This window comes from Acromyrmex echinatior, chromosome 16 (assembly GCF_024713525.1).
Source record: "Acromyrmex echinatior isolate Ae372 chromosome 16, ASM2471352v2, whole genome shotgun sequence".
NCBI lineage: Eukaryota > Metazoa > Arthropoda > Insecta > Hymenoptera > Formicidae > Acromyrmex > Acromyrmex echinatior.
In genome coordinates, this window is record NC_141867.1 from 9,495,966 (window position 1) to 9,521,764 (window position 25,799).

At 34.9% G+C, this 25,799-nt stretch overlaps 1 protein-coding gene across 6 annotated transcripts in view; it reads right to left on the reverse strand.

The window, feature by feature from the left end:
- LOC105154619 (uncharacterized) overlaps positions 1-11,455 on the reverse strand; it is an 84,224-nt gene extending 72,769 nt beyond the window's left edge. The window contains exons 1-4 of one of the 6 annotated variants that reach the window (XR_015547731.1): positions 11,220-11,340; positions 8,110-10,702; positions 7,856-7,902; positions 7,435-7,525 (exon numbers count right to left, since the gene is read on the reverse strand). Coding sequence is in view for 1 of the 6 variants with exons in the window: in XM_087414498.1 (XP_087270624.1) it covers positions 10,280-10,285 (6 nt within the window). In the remaining 5 variants the exon portion in view is untranslated. Of the gene's footprint in view, positions 1-7,434; positions 7,526-7,658; positions 10,703-11,219 lie in introns of those variants that run through there. The other 5 variants (XR_015547729.1, XR_015547730.1, XR_015547728.1 and 2 more) reach the window with 5 other exon arrangements.
- Positions 11,456-25,799: the final 14,344 nt, after the last annotated feature.

Sequence of the window (25,799 nt, forward strand, 5' to 3'; positions counted from 1 at the left end):
ACATCACACACTCTTGCACGAAGCGTACGTCGCTGCGAAACCCGCCGACGCCAGTGTGTTGACCGCTGTGCGCCAAGACAACGAGTGCAAGGTCCTGCTTGCTATCGCGAGAATCACCGTCGACGATCGTCACGGGGACCCGGTTAGAGTCCTGATCGATCAAGGATCAGAAGTGTCCTTGACCTCCGAGGCGCTAATCCAGCGCTTGCGCCTACCGCGATCTCGCGCGGCAATCTCAATCTTTGGCATCGGCAGCTCATCCTCGGGTTCCTGTCGCGGGAAGGTGTCTCTCAATCTCACCTCCAGGATCAATGGAGCTCGAGTCACCGCTGTTGCTTTCATCCTGCTACGTTTCTCGTTATATCAAGGAGCGGCTACGACATATAAGACTACATGGCCTCACATCGAAGGTCTCCAGCTAGCCGATCCGCAATTCTCAGCCGCCGATCCCATCGAGATGCTGCTCGGCGCGGAAGTGTGCTCCATCATTCTGCAAGAAGGCCTTCGAAAAGGCGATCCACACACTCCCGTCGCTCAGCATACTCTGCTCGGATGGATTCTCTCGGGAGACTGCGGCGAGAATCTCCCAGCGACTCCACACCGCTCTTTCCAGTGCACCGCCGACCACGAGCTGACCGCGCTCGTGCAACGTTCTTGGGAGCAAGAGAAGGAACCTTCCGCCTCAGTGTCCATCACGCCAGACGAGCAACGATGCAAGGAATTCTTTGCTCAGACGCACAGCCGCACCGCTGCAAGGAGGTACATTGTGTGACTGCTATTTGCCGCGCCGCCGGCAGCACTCGGCGACACCCGCCAATCAGCCGAGCGACTGCTCACCGCCATGGAGCGACGATGCGACCGCAACTCGATTCGGAAGTCTGTACCGCGCCTTTCTGAAGGAATATGAGGAGTTGCATCACATGGAGGCAGTACCAAGGTCATCGGAATCTCAGGCAAGATGTTACCTGCCTCACCATGGAGTGCTCCGAGAATCGAGCTCATCGACCAAACTCAGAGTGGTGTTCAATGAATCTCAGAGTACAAGATCCGGTAAGTCACTGAATTCTCAACTATTGATCGGCGCTAACTTGTTGCCATCGCTCGCCGATGTGCTAACCCGATGGCGATGGCACCGATACGCAATCGTGACGGACGTCGAGAAAATGTACCGCCAAATCCTCGTAGCACCTGAAGACAGAGATTATCAACGCATTCTCTGGCGTCACTCACTCAACGATCCGGTTTGCGAGTACCGATTGAATACGGTGACATATGGTCTGTCGTGCGCGCCGTTTCTTGCTATCCGTACTCTTCGCCAGCTCGCCAATGACGAAAACGCGAAATTTCCGCGAGGTTCCGCCGTATTGAGACACGACTGCTACGTCGACGACATTGTGACCGGAGCACACACGAGAGAAGAGACGATCGCGAAGCAATCCGAGCTCCGTCAGCTGTGCATGGCGGGCGGGTTCCCGCTGAGAAAATGGGCAGCCAATCATCTGGAAATTCTTGTCGGCATTCCGTCGGATCATTGTCTCGCGGATTCGCGGTCGTGGGAACACGAGGGTCATGCAACACTGGGCTTGCAGTGGCACCCGGTGGACGATACCTTCGCATTCTCAATTCAAGGCTGCACCATTGAGAGTTTCACCAAGAGGAAAGTTCTCTCGGAGACCGCGCGCTTGTTTGACCCGCTCGGATGGTTGACACCAGTAGTGATTCGCGCAAAAATCTTGCTGCAATCAGCATGGTTGCAGAAGCTGGACTGGGATGCCCCGCTCCCGCAAGCAGACGCCTGCCAGTGGAGCCGTTTTCTGAAGGAACTCCCAAGGCTTGAACAGCTCAGAATCAACCGCTGGTTGAACACAGGCGCCAAGGACACTAAGATCGAACTGCACGGATTCGCCGACGCATCCGAACGAGGATACGCGGCCGTGGTGTACCTTCGTGTCATCGGCACTGACGATGTCAAAGTTCTCCTGCTGGCAGCAAAGAGTAAGGTCGCTCCGATCAAGCCGGTGTCCTTGCCGCGACTGGAGCTGTGTGCCGCCGCCTTGCTCACAAAATTGGTCGCGCACACACGTACCATTTTAAGCCTGTCCACAGCTCCAGTCACTCTTTGGTCCGATTCGAAGGTCACACTACTGGATCCAGGGTCACGCCTCTCGATGGAAGACGTACGTGGCCAACCGCGTGTCCATGATCCAAGAAGCGCTTCCAGAAGGACGATGGCATCATGTTCCTGGGAAGGACAACCCTGCCGACTGCGCTTCTCGGGGAATAACACCAGGAGAGCTCATAGATCACCCGCTCTGGTGGTCAGGCCCCCCTTGGCTGCTCACGGATGACTCGACTTGGCCTACCGCTCAGCCTGAAATTCCATCGGAAGAAGTACTCGAGCAACGCACCCACGCTCACACCATCACGTCAAGGGTGGTCACGGAGCCGAAGCTCCTTCTCCGATTCTCCTCACTTCACCGGCTCCTGAGGGTCAGCGTGGTGCTTGCATTGGCGGCACCAAAGGAGACCGCCAGCAACAAAAGAGAGTCTGATGTCGACCTTGACACCCGACGAAATCGACGCGGCACTCGGACGATGGATCCGAGCGGTTCAGGCATTGCATTATCCACGCGAGGTCACTGCCGCAAAGGATTAACGCCCGATGCCATCTCGCAGCCAGTTGCGGACCTGGAGTCCGTTCATCGACAAGCAAGGAGTGCTGAGAATCGGAGGTCGCCTAAAGCACGCGATTCTCTCTCCGGACGAGCGGCATCCAACAATCATTCCGCACTCACACCTCGCACGCCTCTTAATAATTTCATGTTACCGCCGAGCACTCCATGGAGGGGTGCAATTGACTCTGGGACTGCTGCGACTGCGGTACTGGATTCCTCGAGGACGAGCCACAACGAAACACTAGTTGCATCGGTGCGTCACTTGCACTAGATGGAGAGGGGTCACGCCATAGCCGCCGATGGGCAACCTCCCTCAAGGACGCGTAACTCCTGCACGTCTATTCCTCAGAATGGACTACGCCGGGCCAATTTTCATCCGCACGAGCCGAGGGCGCGGGCACCGGTCCCACAAGGCCTTTGTCGCAATTTTCGTGTGTCTCTGTTCCAAGGCAACGCATCTGGAGGTCGTGTCCGACTACACGACGGACGCTTTCCTGGCCGCGCTTCGTCGGTTCACATCAAGGAGAGGAATCTGCTCGTCATCTATTCCGACTGTGGCACGAACTTCGTGGGCGCCGACCGACAGATACGGGAGCTTGTTCGCAAATCTTCCACCAACGGCAGCCACATCGCGGATGCTGCGGCCACAGAGGGAATCCGGTGGCATTTCAATCCACCTTCCGCACCTCACTTCGGTGGCCTCTGGGAAGCAGCGGTGAAGTGCTGAGCTATAATTGCATGCTTGTCTGAATATTTTAGCATGTGATAGTAGAGACAATGTGATATAGAGACATTTCTGGATTAAATTACATAGATTCTTATAAACATTGTATCACGTTTATCATAAGTATCGTTTTTAATTTCAAATTTTAGATTACTTGCCTGATATAAATTTTCTATGTTTCTCTATCCTTTTCATATAGCTTAATTATCGTTTTTAAACAATTTCTATCTAGTGATGTTTTATGAAAATTAATAATTAATAACATCCTATCGTGTTATTGAATTGTAAATTTCAGATTACTTTTATCTAAAATATTTGATAGAGTTTCTATACTTCTGTATCATTTTCGTCAGCTCAAATATCGTTTTCAATTTCTATCTGACCATGTTCTATCAAAATTAATAATATTCTTTCATGTTTTTGCTTTGTAAATTTTAGAATCTGAAATTTAATCTTAAATTTTAGAATCTGAAATTTATGTTTAAAGATATGATAAAATATTATTAATTTTAATAAAACACACGACTAAAATAATTGATTAAAACAGATATTTAAGTTGTAATAATAAAAACGATACAGAAATGAAGAAAATATGTCACGTACTTTAAACGAGTTATCTGAAATTTACGATTTAAAAACATGATAGCATATTATTAATTTTAATACAACATGACAAGATAGAAATAGATTCAAAATGGTATCTAAATATGATATATACTATATGACGAAAACGATAGACAAATACAGAAAATTTATTCAATATAGCAGGTAAGTAATCCGAAATTTACGATTAAAAACGATATTTAAGATATAATAAAAACGATATAATGTTTATAAGAAACTATATAATTTCATCCAGAATGTCCCTATATGTTAGAATAAGATAAATTTTATGGAAAAATTATCGTATTGTATAATTGGCAATATAATGTGACATTTAGATTATTAAATAATTAATTACTCAATGACTTAAATGAATAATTAATTATATAACAACGATGGAATAACTTTTTTATAACATCTACTTATTTAAACATATAGAGTCATTTTCGGATTAAATTGTATAGATTCGCATAAATCATCCTGTCACTTATTTTATATTAAATTAAATAATGTGACAAAGCAACTTGTGTATACAGTTACTTACTCTATCGTTTAAATAAAATATAAAACGATATATTAACGATATATATTAAATGATATACTGTACAGTACTTTATTATGTATGCTGAAATCCTTAAAATAATTGTTCAATGATCTGAAGAATGTCATATTATATTGCCAACGATAAGATATAATAATTTTTCTATAATATTTGTCTTATTCAAACATATAGGTTTTGGATTAAATTGTATAAGTTCATATAAACATTTTTTTGTGTATTTCTTATTAAATTAATATAATGCAGTGATCTAAGTGACACATTATATTGTCAACGATTGAGTACAATAATTTTTCTGTAATATCTGTCTTATTCAAATGTATAGGAGACGTTTTCAAATTAAATTATATAGGTTAATATAAATATTCTTTCGTTTTTATTTCTTATTATTTCAGACAATGCAATGACCTATGTGACACATTGTATCGATAGAATACGATAATTTTTCTATAATATCTGTGTTATTAAAAAATATAGGGGCGTATTAATATTAAATTGTATTGATTCATATAAACATTCTTTCGTTATTTCTTATTAAATCAGATAATGTGATAGGATCATATAGAGAAGCTTGTGATCTCCGATAAGTATTCTATCGTTTATTTAATATAAGATGTAAAACGATAGAAATTTATAACTTTTCCATCTGTCATGATTTTAATGTCCGATAGATACGATAAATTCTGATAAATTATATAGGATTCCTATCAGATTTCTATAAATTTCTAGCGTTTTTTATCAAATTTTTTAAGCAGGGTAGTGAAAAATGGATGCATGTTTTCATTTTTTAAAATGCTGTAGACTTTTGAGAGTGATACATTCATTTGATTTGATATCGATCGATACTTCTTCTCAATTATTCTTCGAATAATTTCTTCCTCTACGATCATTTGCATATTTTGTCCACGGCCAGCATCTGAGCGATGAATGTTTATGCTGCCTGTTTTACATAATCCAGTATCTACTTTTCTAATAACCTTTGTATCTGGATGACGTCTATACAGGTAAACGAATTGCGATAGGTTGCACATTCTTGGTCAATGCAACAATCCACTTTTGCCGCTAGACGGTATGCTGAAATTTACTCGCATATACGTCATCCAGATGCGAAGGTTATTAGAAGACATCATCCAGATGCGAAGGTTATTAGATACTCGATTACGCAAAACAGGCAGCATAAATATCTATAGTCCAAATACTAGATGTGGATGAAATATGCGAATGATTTGCGTAGAGGAGAGGAAGAAATTATTCGAATAATCAAAAAAGAACCGAGAAAAAGTATGTACTTCCAAGTTCGATGGAAATTAAATATTTGGGCCGGAATTATAGGAGATGAAATAAATCGATGTGTACTTCCAAACAGAACAAGAGATGACGATTATGTTGATTTTTTATGAGATAATTTATCAGATTTTTTGGAAGATTTTCCGTTGAATATTTGCAAAATATTTGGTTTCAACATGATGGAGCACCTCACTATAGTAGGCGGATTAGACGTTATCTAAACACACAAATTCTTGGATTGGTAGAAGTGGACTTGTCGCATGGCCAGCAAAATCACCCTTATAAAAATAAAAATCGGAACGTAAATCGGATGTAAATCGGATGTCTGAACCTTCTAGATTACTTTCTGTGGGATTATGTAAAAGAATTTATTCACAAAAATCCTATAGAAACATTGGAAGAATTAGAAGAACAATTTCATTGTGCAATAGGAGGTATTATACCAGAAATGCAACAACTTACTCAACAAAGTCTCGTCCAGAGCCCATGCTTGTATACAAATGGGAGATTTGTACTTCGAGCACTTCTTATAAATGTATAAATTACATTTAATCTGCTCTTTTCAGAGCAACAACTATACATACGCGCGCGCATTATTCTACATTTTTATTTTACATTGAAAATAACACAAGATTTTCAAAAATATTTATTTTCTTAAACATAATGATTTAATCTGTGCAAATTAAATAGAATGATGTACGTACATCTTAGAAATGGTTTATCGATTCTCTAAAAAAATTTTTTTAAATATTTTTATAACCACATTATTTGCAATCAAGCATAATTTTTAAGTAATAATTTATTTCAAAAATGTAAATCTTTATTCAATTTTTGTATCAAAACGATTATCTATTATTTAGAATTTTTTTAAATTCTCTTGACTCTGTAGGTACTTGTTTTAAAAATCTCTGATAAACTTAAAGACGTCGATACAATTATTACTCAGATTTTAGTTAATTATGTAAGTATTATGACATTTTGATAATTAATAATTTTGAACAAGTCTTTTGTATGTATGTCTAATTCAGTCTTTATTTGTTATTGTAAATAATAAAGAGTAAATAAACTCTTAAAATATCGTAACTCAAATATTTTACTTTATTTTTAATGACTATCTTAAAATAAATCAATTTTTGGGTACTTAAGGTTACGTTGTCTCTTAATTAGTAAACTGTTATTTAATCTAAAAGATAATAAATAAAATGCCAATTTGAATCAACACTGGTTATTAGTGTATATTTTATACCATTTATTCAAAATGAATAGTAAAGCATATACGTTTCAACTTACGGTCAAGGTCCTCTTCAGTACAAAGAAAATTATTTAAAATATTAATAGTTGTGGCACAACTATATTAAAAAACAATCCAACATTATTTTCACACAAGCGAATAAAGGCAATATAGTTGTAGCACTAGATAAACATGATTATATACTAAAAATGGAATTGTTATTCGCAGACTCTAATACCTATGAAAATTTAAGACGTAATCCAGTAAATAAAATTATTACAGAATTAAAATTATTATTAAATATCTTTCGGATTATAATTATAATTTAAATTTTACTATATCAATCTAACCACTAGCTTACGGTTTACTTAAAATTCACAAAATTGGATGTCCGTTGAGGGTCAATTTCATCTGTTGGAAGTCCACTCCATAATTTAACATCTTTTCTATAAGATCATGAATAAGAGTTTACTACCAGCAAATCTACAGTTAATTAACAGTTATTTTTTGACTAAGAAAATTTCAAAATTAACAATTCCTGTTGAAGTCTCTTTTTTATCTTTAGACGTAATATCACACTTTTTAAGTAATCAATAGATCTAGTTTTTGATGGAATATCTAATAGATAGTACCTTATTGAAAAAAATACTGCCATCTCAAAAACGGAATTTTTTAAAGCAAAATTAGTTGTGAATTCTACTTTTTTTTATGTTCAATGACAAATTTTACAGACAAATCTTTGATTTACTCATGGGCTTTCCATCTCCTATACTTACTGATATAGTTATGCAGGACTTAGAGTCAGTTTCGTTAAATAAACTTTCTGTAACACCATTGCTTTATGTAAGATATGTTGACGATATTGCTTTAGTTATAGATTGACATAATAATGGTTCATATTGATGGATTCTTATTAAATTTAATTCTTCCCACTCAAGAGTACAATTTACAATTGGTGGAAACTCATTATATTTCTTGCTTGATAAAAAAAAGAAAAAATTCTTATTTTTGATTGGTATCGTAAACTTACATTCTCGTTTTCTCAATTATTTCTCATGGCATCCACTCTGTCAAAAAGTTGGCACGATCATTGGTTTGATCAATAGAGTATTATTACTTTCTCATCCAAGTTTTCATAAAAAGAATTTTTACTTAATTATAAAAATTTTTTTGAATAATGGTTACCTCCTAAATTTAATATTTTTAACTATTAAAAAAAGACTTCACAAAATTTTGATCTTTTTAATTGTATTAATGATTTTGTTGCTGACAATTGACAACTCAAGAAGAAAACAATAATAAAAAAACAATAATAAAAAAATTTTTCTCTATACCATTTATTCCTAATATTTCTAATAAAATTAGTAATTTCTTAAAACTTGTTATACGTATAGAGACATAAATAATCTCAATAAATTTATCAAAGATGTACTACCCCAATCTTCCTAATCTAATGTATATAAGATTGACTGTAAGGATTGTGATGCGTCATGTATGTTGGATAAACAAGCAGATTCCTTAAAACGTGCATAAAAACATAAGAATCATTAACAGAAACACGACCCAACATTCGGTTATCACACAACATCGACTTATTTCATGAATTTGATTAGGATAATGTTCATAATTTAGATAAAGAACAAATTTTATATAAGATTATTATCAGAGATGATACATATTATTAGGTGTTGGAATTAATTCGTAGCGTTTTACAAAGTATTTATAAGTTTTAAAAGTACTTTCATTAATGTATTTTTTAATGCTCATGTGAAATAAATAACATTCTTTCATTAAAAACGCTACGAATTAATTCCAACACCTAATAAAAAACAAAAATTAGGCCTGAATCTACAAAATACACTTTCTCTCGATTCTTTATATATAGATTTATTTTCAGAAACGTAATGCCTCCAATCTATATCGTTTATCCTTTGATATTTATTTATTATTTATACTTATCGTCTTTGTAAGTACATGTTCTGTTTCTCTCAATTTTCATTTTACATCCGTCTACCAAATAGTTATGTCGTGTCTAATAACTCTTAATTTAATTTCGTGTAAGTGAACTATAGTTTGATTTTAATCATTATCTATAGTAACTTTTTAATTTATTTATAATTGTATTACACAGTATTTATAATTGTATTACACAGTAAATGGAACAGTCTAATGGAACACGTACAAAAAATCTTATAGAAACAATTCAATCTTGACAGTCATGTAAATTTATTTTATCATATTTTTTGCGGACAACTTTAGCAATTTTAAATATTTTTTAATTCCTTTTGATTGGTCGATTCAAAACAAAAAATCTCTTTCTTTTTTAAACTTAGTAATTTGACTTAATAAACTTAGATTTGACTTAGTAAACTTTAATTTGACCAAGATTAACGCGGACATTACCACCACAGTTTTTTGTATTTTATACTTTAATAGTTTATACTTGTATGCTCTGTCATTATGTAATTCATATTTAATATTTTAATTTTCTTTATACTGAAGAAAACCTTGACCGTAGAAACGTATACTATTCATTAGGAATAAATGGTATAAAATACACATTAATAACCAATTTAAACCAGTGTTGGCTTAAATTGGCATTTTATTTATTATCTTTTAGATTTTTTCTTTAGAGCCTATTGATTATCTTGACTATTATGTAAATTTAGTGCATATTTACTACATATTTAACTACCATACGCAATTGTACAATATTTAAAAGAATAGAACGTTCAACAAAGCTTATTAGATGGACAAGTGGACGAGGAACGCGCGCCGGCCCTGAATGAGCGCCACATAAATCAGAAACGCTCATTCGTTAACTTCAACCTGCTCTCCTGCAAAAATTACTTGTCAGACGCAATTTTGCAAAAGGGAAAAATTGTTTGTTTTAGCGTAAAAATATGGCGTATTGTACTTTGCGGACGCGAATTTGAAAACACCCTAAGAAGTAAATATCTCTTGAACGAAGCGTTTGGGAGCATACGTCCAAAGGAAAATTTTTATTTGTTCTAAGATTCTGAATTCATATTTTAAGTTTGGCGATTTAACCTGGGAACATTCTGTATGTGAGCGTGCGTGCGTGCGTGCGTGCGTGCGTGCGTTCGTGCGCGAGCGTGATTTGTGTGTACATATATATATCATTGATCATCATGCAATTATTTTAATCATTCCATTCAAAATTCTACAAAAATACTTACATACATATATCCATGTAAATATTTATAACATTTCTTTAATGAATCATTTGACTTAAAAACTTTTTAAGGAAACAATTAAATACATTATATGTAGTGGTTATATAAAGTTTGCGAAATTAAATTGTCGATGTCTCTCACATTGCAATAGCTGTAAATAGTTCAAAATATATATGTTAGAGTTGCTGCAATATGCAACAATCTTGCCAGTAATGGCCAATATAATGGCGCGACTTAACTGTCATACTATCATTTTAGAAAAAATATTACAAATATTTTTATGTAGCGTGTAATAGCTCTCATAATTATTACATTCTTATAATGCATTAATATTTCAGGAATCAGCCTAAGTTGTTACAATTAGTTTTTTAATTGCCACAGGTGGTTAATGTTGGGGATTCTGTTTTCAATCACCGATCAAATTCTCTGCAATTTAAATTTTTAGGGTTTTGTAAAGTATATGTAACGTAAATTTTTAATTTTCTTGTTGTGAATAACAGAACGCAATCTCAATTGCAATCTCTATGATGGTTTGCCACTAGGCCAGAGTGAACAATGTAAACTAGATCAAAAAATTAATAGCACTGAGTAAATTAATCAGATAAAAGGAAGAATCCTTACGCATCCGTTGTCGATTTAAGAAGAAGCGTATCTACATCTAATAAGGATCTTAAACATTTGCAGCGGAATATCCTGCCGCGCTATACCGCAATAGTAACTTTTTTCCGTACACGGAATTAAAAATCGCCAGTAACAAGATACCTCTGACTTTCACATTTGTAATGAAATACACAAGTTAAACTCTGTAGAAACTTAAAGTTAAAGATGATACACAAGCAAGAATTACGTTCACTCCAGTCTAGTAGTAAGCTATCAATTGCAGATATCGAAATTTAGATTGCATTTACTACATGATAAAATTTGAAATTCACACGTTACGTACGTTTATTCTACGAAATTTTAAAGAGAGAAAATGCCACTTGAGATTTGATGCCACTCGAGAACAGAATCCTCTCAAATATTAATCTAACCTTGACGAATGTTAAACGCTACCAATGCTACGCTAGGGTTGTTCACGGATCTGTAAACGCTAAAGCTGCCAATACACTACCTCGGAAGGAATAACGTTGATAGCGCGCAGTTGTGCGCACGCGACGTAATACGCTACCATTTATAACGTCATCGATCGTGTTTGTTAGTGCTATCTATAGCTATGCTGAACAGTTTGTAGCGCTAAATAGCGCGAATAGCGTCTCTCTGAATGCACCCTTTGTGTATGATTCTTATCATACTCTATAACTTCACTTATTGTTTAGCATATTTCAACTTTAGAAGACGCTACGTATATTTTCTTGATTTCCATTATTAAAAATAAATATTCCATTGTACAAATCACCTATGTTATTGTATATATAAATTACAGATATGTGATTATCCATTTTTATATTTCTTTTATATACATTTGATTATAATAATACATTTTGTTTGAATCGATATATATATATATATATATATATATATAATCTATAATATATATCGAAAAAATACATAAATCGAAAACTAGTATATATATATATATATATATATATATATATATATATATATACTGATTTTCGATCTGTGTATTTTTTCGAATTGAAAATGGAAGGTTGGGGGAAGTTGTAACACTTCGATCGGGTCAGATTATTATAGTGTAACAATTTACTCCATTAAAAATGACTTTTTTTCTTCTACAGAATAATGCACAGACTTCTATGAAACTCCACGAATTTTTTATCAATTTTTTAGTACTGCATTTTCTCATTTTTACCAACATGAGAAAATATGATATTAAAACATTCTGAAAAAATTCTTGGAGCTCTATGAGAAGAAAATAAACAATTTTTGTCTCTTACAGTTTTTCTGTAAAATTGATAGTATTTGAGTAAAAATTATTCAAGACAAATTTTCGGCAATTTTTAGCAATTAACATCAGTTAATTACTGCGAAAATTGCAAATTGGTATAGGATTTTTCTTCTCAGTTTAGTCCATTCCCTATGCAAAAGATTTATCATTAATTTTCAAACACCCTGTATGTATATAATGTACATATAATGTATATAATGTACATATATACAGGATGTTTCATTTTAAGTGATATGATCGATTATTTCGCGAATCAATGATTTTATTGAAAAATTTTTCCAACGAAACTTGCATGGCTTGAAGGGGGACACATGATGGAAATATGGATTTGATCTTGAGTGACCTTGTCAAAATCAGATCAAGGTCATTAATGTTTTTTTTAATGGAAACCCCTATTTTTTATTACATATTCTTGTAGCTTATCTCGAGAGCTTTCCAAAACATTTTAATAAAGTTATATTTTATTGAATACTTTCCGAGTTATGGAGCTTGAAAATTACAATATGGTGTTATCCATGAGTGGGATTCTTACGCGCGTATGTTTCCATATTGCTTACATACGCTCAAGCTCACGGAATTGAGTTCAACTCTTCCCAATTGAACGATTTAACTTTTCTCTTTTTTTCGTATAGCTTTTTCTTTCAATTTTTTTACATTAGCAGACTTTTTCAAAGCTTTTTTTCAAAATGGCCGCTTACAGTTCAAATGAAATCGTTGATATTATTTTTGTGTTTGGTGAAGCTGGACGAAATTATTGTAGAGCAGAAAGATTGTATCATAGTAGATATCCGTTTAGACGACATCCAAATGCAATACAGATAAGAAGAATTTTATTACGAGAGCGAAGAAGAATCCATAAGACAAACCGCAAGCAAATTAATGCTGAAGATGACGTTAACGATCTGCGTATATTAGCAGTGCTAGCAATGATAATTTGAATCATATTTCGACTAGAGAATTGCAACGTAATTTAGGAATTTCTTATGTCATTGTGTGGAGGATTTTATAAAGACATAAATTCCATTCCTATCACATCACTTTAACCCAAGATGTAAGTGAAAATGATATGAAGCTAAGAAAATAATTTTGTCGTTGGGCATTACAAATGATAAGAGAAGATCCAACTTTTTTCCAGTATGTTCTCTTCAATGATAAAGCTTCATTTCATAATAATGGATAACTCAACAGGCATAATTGTCATTACTGATCCACATACAATCTTCACTCGACTTAACTGTTGATAATCAACATCGTTGGAGTTTAAACACTTGGTGCGAAATTGTAAATGGATATTTGATTGGTCCATATTTTTTTTATAACTATTTAAATGGGGAAACTGATCTTTCTTTTTTGCAGAATAAATTGTCTGAGCTTTTAGAAGAGATTGATCTTGCTCGATAAAAAATGTGGTAGCAGCAAGATAGTGCGAATTCTCCCCATTCTCGTCGTATTGTGACGGAATAATTCAATAACATCTTTCATGAAAGATGGATAGGGAGATATGGATATATTAGAAGACCGGCTTCCACGGTCTTCTGATTTAACTTCGTGTGATTTTTTTTTGTTGGGTGATGTGATAAGGATGGAATTTATGTCTTTGTAAAATCCTCCACAGTGACATAAGAAATTCCTAAATTACGTTCTCTAGTCGAAATATGAAGATTCAAGTTATCATTGTTAGTACTGCTAATACACGGATCGTTAACGTCATCTTCAGCATTAATTTGCTTGCGGTTTGTCTTATGGATTTTTTTTCGCTCTCGTAATAAAATTCTTCTTATCTGCATTGCATTTGGATGTCATCTAAATGGATATCTATTATGATACAATCTTTCTGCTCTACAATAATTTCGTCCAGTTTCACCAAGCACAAAAATAATATCATCAATTTCATTTAAACTAAGAAGCCATTTTGAAAAAAGCTTTGAAAAAGCCCATTAATGTAAAAAAATTGTAAGAAATGTATAGAAAATGTATAGAAAAAGCTATACGAAAAATAAAGGAAAGTTGAATCGTTCAATTGGGAAGGACTCAATTTCGTGCGCGTGAGCGTATGTCAAGCAGTATGGATAGATCGCGGAGATGCGCGCGCGTAAGAATTCCGCTCACATGCGCATGCGTACATGGATAATGCGTACATGGCCGGCGGTACTATTTAGTACTAACTTTCAAGCTCCATAATTCGAAAAATACTCAATGAAATGTAACTTTATTATAGTATTTTGGAAAGCTCTCGAAATAAGCTACAAAAGTATGTAATAAAAAATAGAGATTTCACAAGATTAGTCAAGATCAAGTCCACATATCCATCATGTGTTCTCCTTTAAACCATGCAACTTTCGTTCGAAAAATTTTTCAATAAAATCTTTAATTCGCGAAATAATCGATCATATCGCATAAAATGAAACAATATTTACAATTCGCGACCATTGTAAACAATGCATCTAACGACGACGAATGAGCTTCTCATCGCGGTCTTATTCTGTCGCGCGCTTGGATTTGGAGGCTGGCTAGGTTGAGCAAATTTAGCTATTTTCATAAGTTAATAACTCATTAATCATTGCGACAATTGTAAAATGATAAAGGATTTTTCTTCTCAGTTTAGTCCATTCTGCCTCTGTGCGAGGGATTTTTCATTAATTATCACTCTGTATATTATACATTTACAAAGTGATTTTAACATTTTTCGTTACTCATCATGAGCAGATAGAGTGAATCAAACTGAGTCAAAAAGTCCTCTAGCATTTTGCAATTTTTGCAATAGTTAACAAGATAAATTTATTAATTACTTAAAATTGCCAAATATTGGTCTTGAATAATTTTTTACTCAAATATTATCAACTTTATAGAAAAGCTGCAAGAGACAAAAATCATTTGGGTCGGGGCCGCATTTGGGAGTGGAGAATGGATTAAAGGGAACAAAAAATTTTTATATTATTTTGAGATACTCGTTGTAGTTTTCGAATTAGAAAAGGAAACATCTAATCCAATATACAGTTAAGCCACGCGAATTCGTAGAACATCCCACACTCGAGCGGCGGCGGCGGCGCACAGGGAGGGGGAAGGAGTGCTTTATCGCCTGGCATGGCAGTTCTTGTGTTTCGCCGCATCGTGTCTACACTATCCAAAAATGTTATTTTATCTAAAGTTTTCCTCACACATTTCTTATCATTATAAATCACGTTACTTAGCACGATTAAATACGTTTTAACACAATTATGGTATGTTAAGCGATGTAATTAATTAGAGCACTACGCAAAGCGTATGTTGATCGTCGATACTTTTCCGCTTACTTTATTATACGATGTTTCTATTTAATTATTTGAGATACACTTTGTCGGAGCTATCGCGTCATTTTCTGCTATATTTTATCGAAGTTTTATTTTTTGACGTGTTAATGCGTGTACACTTGAAATTATAGTATAAGCTCACGTAGATAGCCCCTACGTTGTAAATCCAGATGTATCATTTTTCCATGTATAATGATACATTTGACTGAGGTTCTTTTTCATATGTTTAAAATAAAACTATATATATATATATATATATATATATATATATATTGATATATACGAGTACAGGGTCTGGAAATAATCGCCAAATATTTCATGGGCAAGTAGAGCGGATCAATCTGAGTCGAAAAATCCTCTACCATTTTATAAATTTCCCCAATAGTTAATGAGATATTAATCCTTAAAGATAGCCGAATACTGCAAAGTGTATACGCCTACCGATCGCTTGGCGCGGACATTGGGGAGCGGGGATAGCTTGGCAAACGCATTGTCCGAGCTATGGAGGCTCGCGGCGGTATGCGCGGCGCGGGGCACGTATATACTTCGCAGTAGTAGGTCGGACGGGCGCGCGAATTCGGCTATTTTTAAGGATCAACATCTCGTTAACTATTGGGGAAACTTACAAAATAGTAGAGGACTTTTCGATTCAGTTTAGTCCGCTCTACCTATGAAATATTTGGCGATTATTTCCAGACATCCTATATACACAGTGCGACAAATATGTTCCCGGACAGGGCCTGAAATCATAATTGAAACAACAATATGCATATTTTTTGGTTTTATTATTCAAAATATTCTCCTCTGGCTTCAATACACTTGTTACAGCAATTCAATAGTGATTTAAATGCATGTTCTAGCTCAGTTTGCGGAATTGCCTCTAGTGCCTGTGTAGAAGCTGATTGGATGGTCGGAATGTCATCAAAAAAGCGTCCTTTCAATTTCAATTTCAATTTTGAGAATAATGAAGAGTTGCAGGGGGCCAAATCAGATGAATACGGTGGATGGTTTAACACAGAGACACGATTTCCAAAGAAGAGCCAAACATTGACGGACAATTAATGAAGTGTGACTCGGTGCATTATCATGCAACAAAGACCAATCTTCTGGATCACGATATTTGGGGCGAATACGATGAATTCTGCCCATCAATCGCTTTAAAACTTCGAGATAATATGCACCAGTAATTGGTAAATTTCTACCTCGACCAAAATCTTGTTTAACATGAACTGTCATATCTTCGTTATATGTCAACCAAAATGAATGAAACTTTGACAGACGATAGCAAAATGTTCAACCTTTAAAATGCATGTTTGAATGCACAGATGTCGCCACTGGTTGCTGAGATGTGGTTCGTGACCGGGAACATATTTGTCGCACTGTGTATATTACGTGTACAACTTTGCTTTCGCCATTTTTCTATAGATGGTTTTAGCGGTAAGTGGTAATTGAAATAAATAGATCATAGATGTCATACAATAAATTGGGCATCTGTCAACATAATCCCATAGAAACATTAGTCGATTTGTATCTGCATCATAAAGTTATTCTCGATTGAAAATGTCAGTTTACAAGCCAAATTCTCGTCATTGCGAGAGGTTTTAATTTTCTGCTTCAATATGAAGAAATCTGCGGCTGAGGTTCACCGAATGCTCTCAAATACTTATGGTGAGGCCGCTGAAAGAACGTGTCGTGAATGGTTTCAATGCAAGAACGGTGATTTTGACGTCGAAGACCGGCATAGCGGTGGAAGAGAGAAGGTTTTCGAAGATGCAGAATTGGAGGCATTACTTGATCAAGACTCGTGTCAAAATCAAGAAGAATTGGCACGATCATTGGAAGTGACTCAACAAGCCATTTCAAAACGCCTCAAAGTCATGGGAATGATTCAGAAGCAAGGAAATTGGTACGAAATTGCTGTACGAGTTGAAGCCGAGAGATGTTGAACGGCGTTTGTTTGCTTGTGAACAGTTGCTTGAAAGGCAAAGACGGAAGGGATTTCTGCATCGCATTGTGACTGGGGACGAAAAATGGGTACATTACGATAACTCCAAGCGCAGAAAATCATGGGGAGTTCCCGGCCATGCTTCTACGTCGACGGCCAAACCGAATATTCACGGCTCCAAGGTCATGCTCTGTATTTGGTGGGACCAGCTCGGCGTAGTGTATTATGAGTGTATTAAAACCGACTAAGTGTATTAAAAACGAAACAATCACAGGCGATCAGTATCGAACGCAATTGATGCGTTTGAGCCGAGCATTGAAAGACAAACGGCCACAATACAACGAGAGACACGATAAAGTGATTTTGCAGCATGATAATGCTCGACCCATTGCGAAAATGGGCAAGACATACTTGGAAACGTTGAAATGGGAAGTCCTACCCCACCCGTCGTATTCTCCAGACGTTGTTCCCTCTGACTATCACTTGTTTCGATCAATGACACACGGCCTTGCTGACTAGCACTTCCGGTCTTATGAAGAAGTAAAAAATTGGATCGATTCGTGAATCATCTCAAAAGATGACCAGTTTTTTCGACGCGGGATTCGTACGCTGCCCGAAAGATGGGAGAAAGTAGTGGCCAGCGATGGACAATACTTTGAATCATAAATGTATAACCAGTTTTTTACAATAAAGCTTCTAATTTCGGAAAAAACCGGCGGAAGCAAAGTTGTACACCTAATATATATAGGATGTCCTAAAAGTTTTTACCAATCGCTTTTGTGTAGATAGAGTGGACTAAACTGAGTCGAAAAGTCCTCTACCATTTTGTAATTTTCGCAATAGTTAACAAGATATTAATTACTAAATATTGCCAAATATTGGTCTTGAATAATTTTTTACTTAAATATCATTAACTTTACAGAAAAACTATTAGAGACTAAAATCATTACTTTCTTCTCATAGAACTTTAAAAATTTTTCCAGAATTTTTTATCAACTTATTAGTACTTTTTTTTCTTATTTTTACCAACAAGAAAATACGATATTAAAAAATTCTGAAAAAATTCTCAGAACTTTATGAGAAGAAAATAAATGATTTTTGTCTCCTGCAATTTTTTTATAAAGTTGATAGTATTTGAATAAAAAATTATTAAAGACTAATATTTGACAATTTTTAGTAATTAATATGTTATTAACTTTACGAAAATTGTAAAATGATAGAGGACTTTTCGACTCAGTCCGCTTTATCTACACAAAAGCGATTGGCAAAAATTTTTTGGACACTCTATATATACAGAGTGTTCTCAAAAGGTGATATCGTTTTAAGGATATGTACTCGTTAAAACAAAAAGTCTTAATATAAAACTTTTTATTTCTGAAGCATTTTCTTCTGTCTGGTCTCACGTAAGCGTTGATGAATTTTGCTAAACATTCTCTACTTGGCTGTCGGTGATTCGGATAAGTTGCATAATACAAGCGTGCTGCTTTTGAAGCATTGTCCTTTGCTCTGCCATACATAAAATGAATATCCGTCATTTCATAATTTAATAAACGTTAACCAATTTTCAGATAACACAAAACTAGACACGGTTCACGATCCAAAGAATACAACAATCCCTGCGTAATTAGGTGGTTACATATCGGGCATCCGTGACTGACTAAGAGACTTGGAAACTGTTGTCAACAAATACGAAATAAACCTGGAGTCTTTGACTTTCGATGACGAAACATGCCGAATTAACATGACATTGTAGATTTAATTTATTTTCTATTTTTCATAAAAGAAAATGCTTCATAACTCAGAAATAAAAGGTTTTCGGAGTACTGTTTATTAAAACTTTTTGATTTGTTTTAACGAGTACTACATACCCCTAAAATTTAGTACCACTTTTTGGGAATACTTTGTATTTTGATATTGTAAATGTAACAACTTGCCCCACAGTGAGATAAGTTGTTACAATTTATCTATTGATAGAAAATTTTAATTTTCAGTATTTAAAAACATAGATACAACAATATAAGGTACATAGATTAAAAAAAATTAACTAGGTAAAGATGTACTTGAAGCAATGCATAGGTCATTAATTTAAATATATACATTAGTACGGAAAAAATTGCTAATTAAAATTTTTAACAACTTGCCTACGTCGTATTAGAAATATCCTGAGTATCTCATGTTACGAGTTCTTTACACGCCTTACGGTTTTACAATCATTAAATCTAATTTCTATAATTAAGCAATTTAACATATCCTATATTTTCCTATTAATACAATTTTACTTTATCACTACATGAAGAATTATTGCCAAATATTTATTTTATTTTTATTAAGTAATAAACAAGATTTAAAGACTCATCTCAATAAAATATACAAATTCTAAAATTTTTTTTACAATGACTATGGATACAATCTAATAATGCGTATTTTCCAGCTAATAGTTTTCAACTTGAGAGCAATAAATTCATGGTGGAATCAACGGATAGCATTTATTAGTTTAGCAGAAATGCCGCTATCTCATATTAGGCATATATCTTATAATAAGACTTTTCTCTATATATATATTATATAAATTATATATAAAGTGAAATATATTCTTTCGACAGATAATGATTATGATAATAAGTCAGAATGCAAATATAACTTTAAAAGTACAAATGTATTTGCTATTTTTGAATTCAAAAAATTAGTTTGTAGAATACATTTTTTAATTTTGACGAAAAAAAAATATAATTATTTTATTATATAATATTTATACAATAATTACTAAAATTTTTATTAGTAACGATTAATCTTCTTCTCCTATTAGATAATACATCTAAAATACCATGTGTAGATGCCTTTATAAAAAAGTATATATAAATACGATAATTAAATTTTGAAAAAATTATATAAGAAAAAATTAATATTTTTATCTCTGTTTTGTAATTTTATTTACTGCGTCGGCACTCTAACTATTACTGTTTAATACATTGATAACTATTAGATAATCAATTCAACAATTATATTGTTTTATTTTCAATATTATTATTATGCATATTTTTCATAATCTTACATAAAATTATAATTTGTTTATTATTATGTGTGTGTGTGTGTGTGTGTGTGTGTGTGTGCGCGCGCGCGCGCGTGTGTGTGTGTGTGTGTGTGTGTGTGTGTGTGTGTGTGCGCGCGCGTGCGTCTAACAGATTTGTATCTACATAAATTTTTAAATATTTTAACAGAATTGTACGAAATAATCTATCTTTTTATAATTCTTCTAAAACATGTCAATATTGATATCTCTATTATTATCACATTATTAAATATCGATATTTAATTTGCAATATACTCATAATTCATTCACAGAAAAATTCCAAGAAATAAATATAATACATATAAAAACAAAATCTTTAAAATTAATTATCGTATTATAATCTTTTTCCACATTTACAAACATTAATATTAAATTTGTCTACATATAGTGGTTCCTTTTTCTTACAAATCAATTGCCTATTGCACCGTTTGACTACATCACTTTCGACAATTCGTTTGCGCACAAAAATTATTGCCTATGGCTCGATTGTCTACATGTACTTTCGCTTACGAATAAAAATTTCAGAAACAAAGTCATATTTTTCTGCATTTATTATTGCTTACATGTATTATTACCTTGAAAAAAGTATTATATATATGGATATATATTGGGAGTACAAATTATAATAATTCGGTCTGTTTTTTTGTGTTCAAAAATGCATTTATTTCAAAACAAAATGAATGAAAAGATTAACTAAAGTATTGTCCATCGCTGGCTACTTTTTCCCATCTCTCAGGCAATTTTCGAATTCCACCTCAAAAAATTGACTCGTCTTTGAAGGCGATCTAATTTTGGAGAAGTGAACCGATAACTTGTCAAATCGTGCTGCATCCTTCGGAACAATCAGTAATCAGAAGGAGCAATGTCCGGAGAATACGGCGGGTGCGGTAAAACATCCCATTTGAGCGTTTCCAAATATTTTTTTACTTTTGCGACATGAGGTCGAGCGTTGTCATGAAGAAAAATAACTTTATCATGTCTTTGCTCATATTCCGGCCGTTTTTCTCGCAATGCACGAATCAATTGTAGCCGATACCGATTGCCCGTAATGGAATCGCCAGGTTTCAGCAGTTCAAAGTAAACAACAACCTTTTGGTCCCACCAGATACAGAGCATGATCTTCGAACCATGAATGTTCGGCTTTGGTGTTGATATTGAGGTCGATGGCAACGATGGATCGGGCTTAGCGTAGTATTTTTTCTTCTTGGAGTTGTCGTAGAATATCCACTTCTCATCTCCACAATCCGATGCAAAAAACCTTTTCTTTGTTGTCTTTGAATCAGCTGTTCGCAAGTGGAAAATCGCCTTTCAACGTCTCTCGGTTTCAGTTCATAAGGCACTCAATTTCTTTGTTTTTAAATTATTCCCATGGCTCTCAATCGTGCAGAAACGGCTTGTTGAGTTACTCTCAATGATTCTGCAAGCTCCTCTTGCGTTTGTCTCTGATCTTTTTCGAATAATGCCTCTAATTCTTTGTCTTCGAATTTTTTTGGCTGTCCAGAGCGAGATTTGTCTTCAACGCTGAAATCTCCATCCTTGAAACTTCGAAACCATTCCTTACATGATTTATCAATTGGAGCAGTGTCACCATAAACTTTGACAAGCATTCGATGGGCTCCAGCTGCACTTTTCTTCCAATTAAAGCAGAAAATTAAAACCTCCCGCAAATGTTGCTTGGTTAACACAAAATTCGACATTTCAAACACAGTAAAAGTCAAGGTTTTTGTATAAAACTCAAAGCGATATAAACTGAATATTATTAGCAGATGTCTAACCTCTCTGAAAACGCCAAAATCAGCTGTCACTATGAACCATTCAGCCGCAGCCATCTTTTGGAAAACGGACCGACTAATTTGTACTCCCATAATTATATATAATAGCATAATATATAAAGTATGTCAATTTTTTATAGAATTATATATAATTTTATATAATTTTATATAATTGTATGTAATAATTATATATGAATTATATTTTCCCGAATACCTATGTTATGTCTTGACGACTCCACGATTCTTTTCTTTCGTGGAAAAAATCTGTTTTTCTTTCAAATGCGAATCACGGGATCAGTAGCGTGGCGGATCGAATATTGATTTTTGATTATTATAAATAATTAGACAATTAAAAGAAAATAATTATTGGTTCGATTGAAAGTACGTGCATTGGCTCTATGACTCACAGATAAGCCTGATCGCATTTTTTGACTTACATATAAAACGAAAACACACTAACCATTCCTATTCTTTCGAAATAATTAGGAAAAAAGAAATGAATCACCCATTCAAAGTCCAAGTACCGAATTGCATCACATCCCGATATATACAGATTAATTAAGTATGTTGCCATACTCAATAGGGCGATTCTTTGGTTCATTTCAAGTAAAAAAATCCATATAAACGTGTCCTAAATGGCTTAGTTTCCGAAATACAGGTGAATGTTCGCAAATGTTTGATGAAAATAAATAAGTAAATTGCGTTGGAGATATCTTCTTGCATAAATATGCCTTGCTTCATGTGAGTTACTATTCGCACAACCGTAAACAAAGTGACAAAGTCAAAGTCAAAGTCACAAAATCAAAAATAGATTTCAGTTCTGATGTTGCTGCGGGTCAGTTAGCTTGTACAGTTAACTTGTACTTGTTGTTGTTGTGTTTTCGGGCCAAATTGTTTCAGTCCATTAAAATCGATTTCATCATGTCTAAGTTTACAAATTTCGAAATGGTAGATATGCACTTTGCCTATGGTCTTGCAAATGGTGAAAAACTCACGTGAGGCAAGACGTATTTATGCAGAAGGATATCCCCAATGTAATTTACCATGTCGTAAAACATTTACGAATATTTACCGCTATCTTCGAGAAAAGAATTCTTTCATAAGGAATACTATTGATCTTGGAAAGTCTATGACAGTTAGAATACCAGTATTAGAGGAAGTTGTTCTTAACGAAATCAAAGCACATCCAGAAACGAGCACAAGGAAAATAGCTAGGACATTGAATGTAAGTAATTATGTCATCTGGAGAAAGACCAACAGTTATATCTTTATCACATTCAATGTGTATAGAGACTTTTACCATTTTCCACAAAGACTAGCTTTTTGTCAATAGATTCTTATTTTGGAACCTTTTTATTTCGGAAAGCCGTTTAGGACACATGTTTATATAAACTTTTTTACTTGAAATAAACCAAAGAATCGCTCTGTTGAGTATGACAACATACTTAACTAACACCCTATATATATGGAAAAGCGCAGTCAGTTATAAAAAATTTTTTCGAGCAGTCATACGTAACATTCAAGATCAGTCGACGAGTTTAATTGTTCCAAGTGCGGAGTCCTCGGCTCAGTGCAATCCAAGAAAAATCAATAGTCCACGTTGAAGATCTTTCATCCTTAGTTAAGAGCTATCACTGAGACATCACCGGGGATTCCCGCTATAATTTGCCACTATCTCCAGCAAATAGTAAAAACAAATTTTCTTTTTTTTTCTTTCTCATGTTACTTTAATTTCGAGGTTATAAGACCATTAATATTCTCTAGCTCTCTTATTCCTCCTCAATCTTTTCTCTCTTTAACCACTTAGACACACCCTGCCTATTTTTTCTCCTAACAAATTACTTAAGCGATAAAACGCTTCAAGTAATTCACCTCTTTCTCTATTCAGAATTACTTAGGCGATAAAACGCTTCAAATAATTCTTCTTTTCCATATTCACAATTACTTAAACAATAAAGCGCTTAAGTAACCCATAGTTACTCTCCCTAGAACCAAATCATAACTCCCGGAAAATCTATCTCCCCCTCCTTTTTCTTCGGAATTATTTTCTCCTCCAACATTTTTATTAATAATTATCTATCATGGATAATTATAATCATTAACGAGAGAAAATTTTAATAGATGGTCTGGCGGAATAGAGCAGGATGCAAGAAGCAGGTCAAGAGAAGCAGGCTCGAGAAACTCAGAAAAACTAGCATCCCAATTATTACGCGGATACAGACCGGGCAATTTATCTCCCCTCAAGCCCGTCGTCAATTCATTTATAAAAATATCGAAATCAAAACTTCTCCGACGTCCTTGTAATAGACCTTACCTCCGACAAGCCAACCGATAATCCTAGCAATACCTTCAGACCTTTCCTTGGATTTTGAATTTCCTTCCTCCTCCTATCTCCTACCCTCGACAATTTCCAAAATTCAGAACTTTCTGCTCCCTCTCACTCTCCAGTTCCTTTGGAAGACAACAGATCTTACGATGAGATATACCAATTAAATCACTTAAACATCTCATCGAATCATAACATTTCATCTATAAGAAGTTTCTCTCTTTCCCTTTGATACATGAATACACACACACACACACACACACACACACACACACAGAAATCTATTGTATTTTTTTCTAGCATTGATTTCTGTAAAAACGATACATGTATCACACACACAGTTATTGTAACTTGTAAAGCGTATATCTGGAGCCTATATATATATATATATATTATATATATATATATATATATATACGAGGTCTGTTCAAAAACTATCGTGAATTTTGTGTTTTTTCAAAAATTATTTATTTATTCATGAATATCTATTTTGTCCCCTTCAAAGTAATTCCCATCAGATATTATACACTTGTGCCAACGTTTTTTCCAATCCTCGAAGTACTTCAAAAAATCATTTTTTGTGATCTTGTTCAGCTCCTCCTTCGATGTCGTCTTTATCTCCTCAATCGTAGCGTAGCGTCGTCCTTTCATGGGCCTCTTCAGTTTCGGGAACAAGAAAAAATCACAGGGGGCCAGATCTGGGGAATATGGTGGCTGCAGCATCATTAGTGTGTTGTTTTTGGCCAAAAATTCGCACACAAGCAACGATGTGTGAGCAGGAGCGTTATCATAGTGCAAAAACCAATTTTTGTTCTTCCACAAATCCGGGCGTTTCTGGCGGATTGCTTCGCGCAAATTGCGCATAATTTGCAGGTAATATTCCTTATTGATCGTTCTACCCTGTGGCAAGAACTCATGATGCACCACGCCCTTGCAATCGAAGAAAACTGTAAGCAAAACCTTCACATTCGACCGAACTTGGCGCGCTTTTTTCGGGCTTGGCTCGTGCGGCAGCTTCCATTGGGATGATTGAGCTTTGATTTCCATGTCATAACCATAAACCCATGATTCGTCACCAGTTATGACCCTCTGGAGCACATTTGGGTCGTCGCGGACAGAGTCCAACAGCTCCTTAGCAATGTTAATGCGATGCTGTTTTTGGTCGAAATTGAGCAATTTTGGTACGAATTTCGCGGCGACCCGTCTCATGCCCA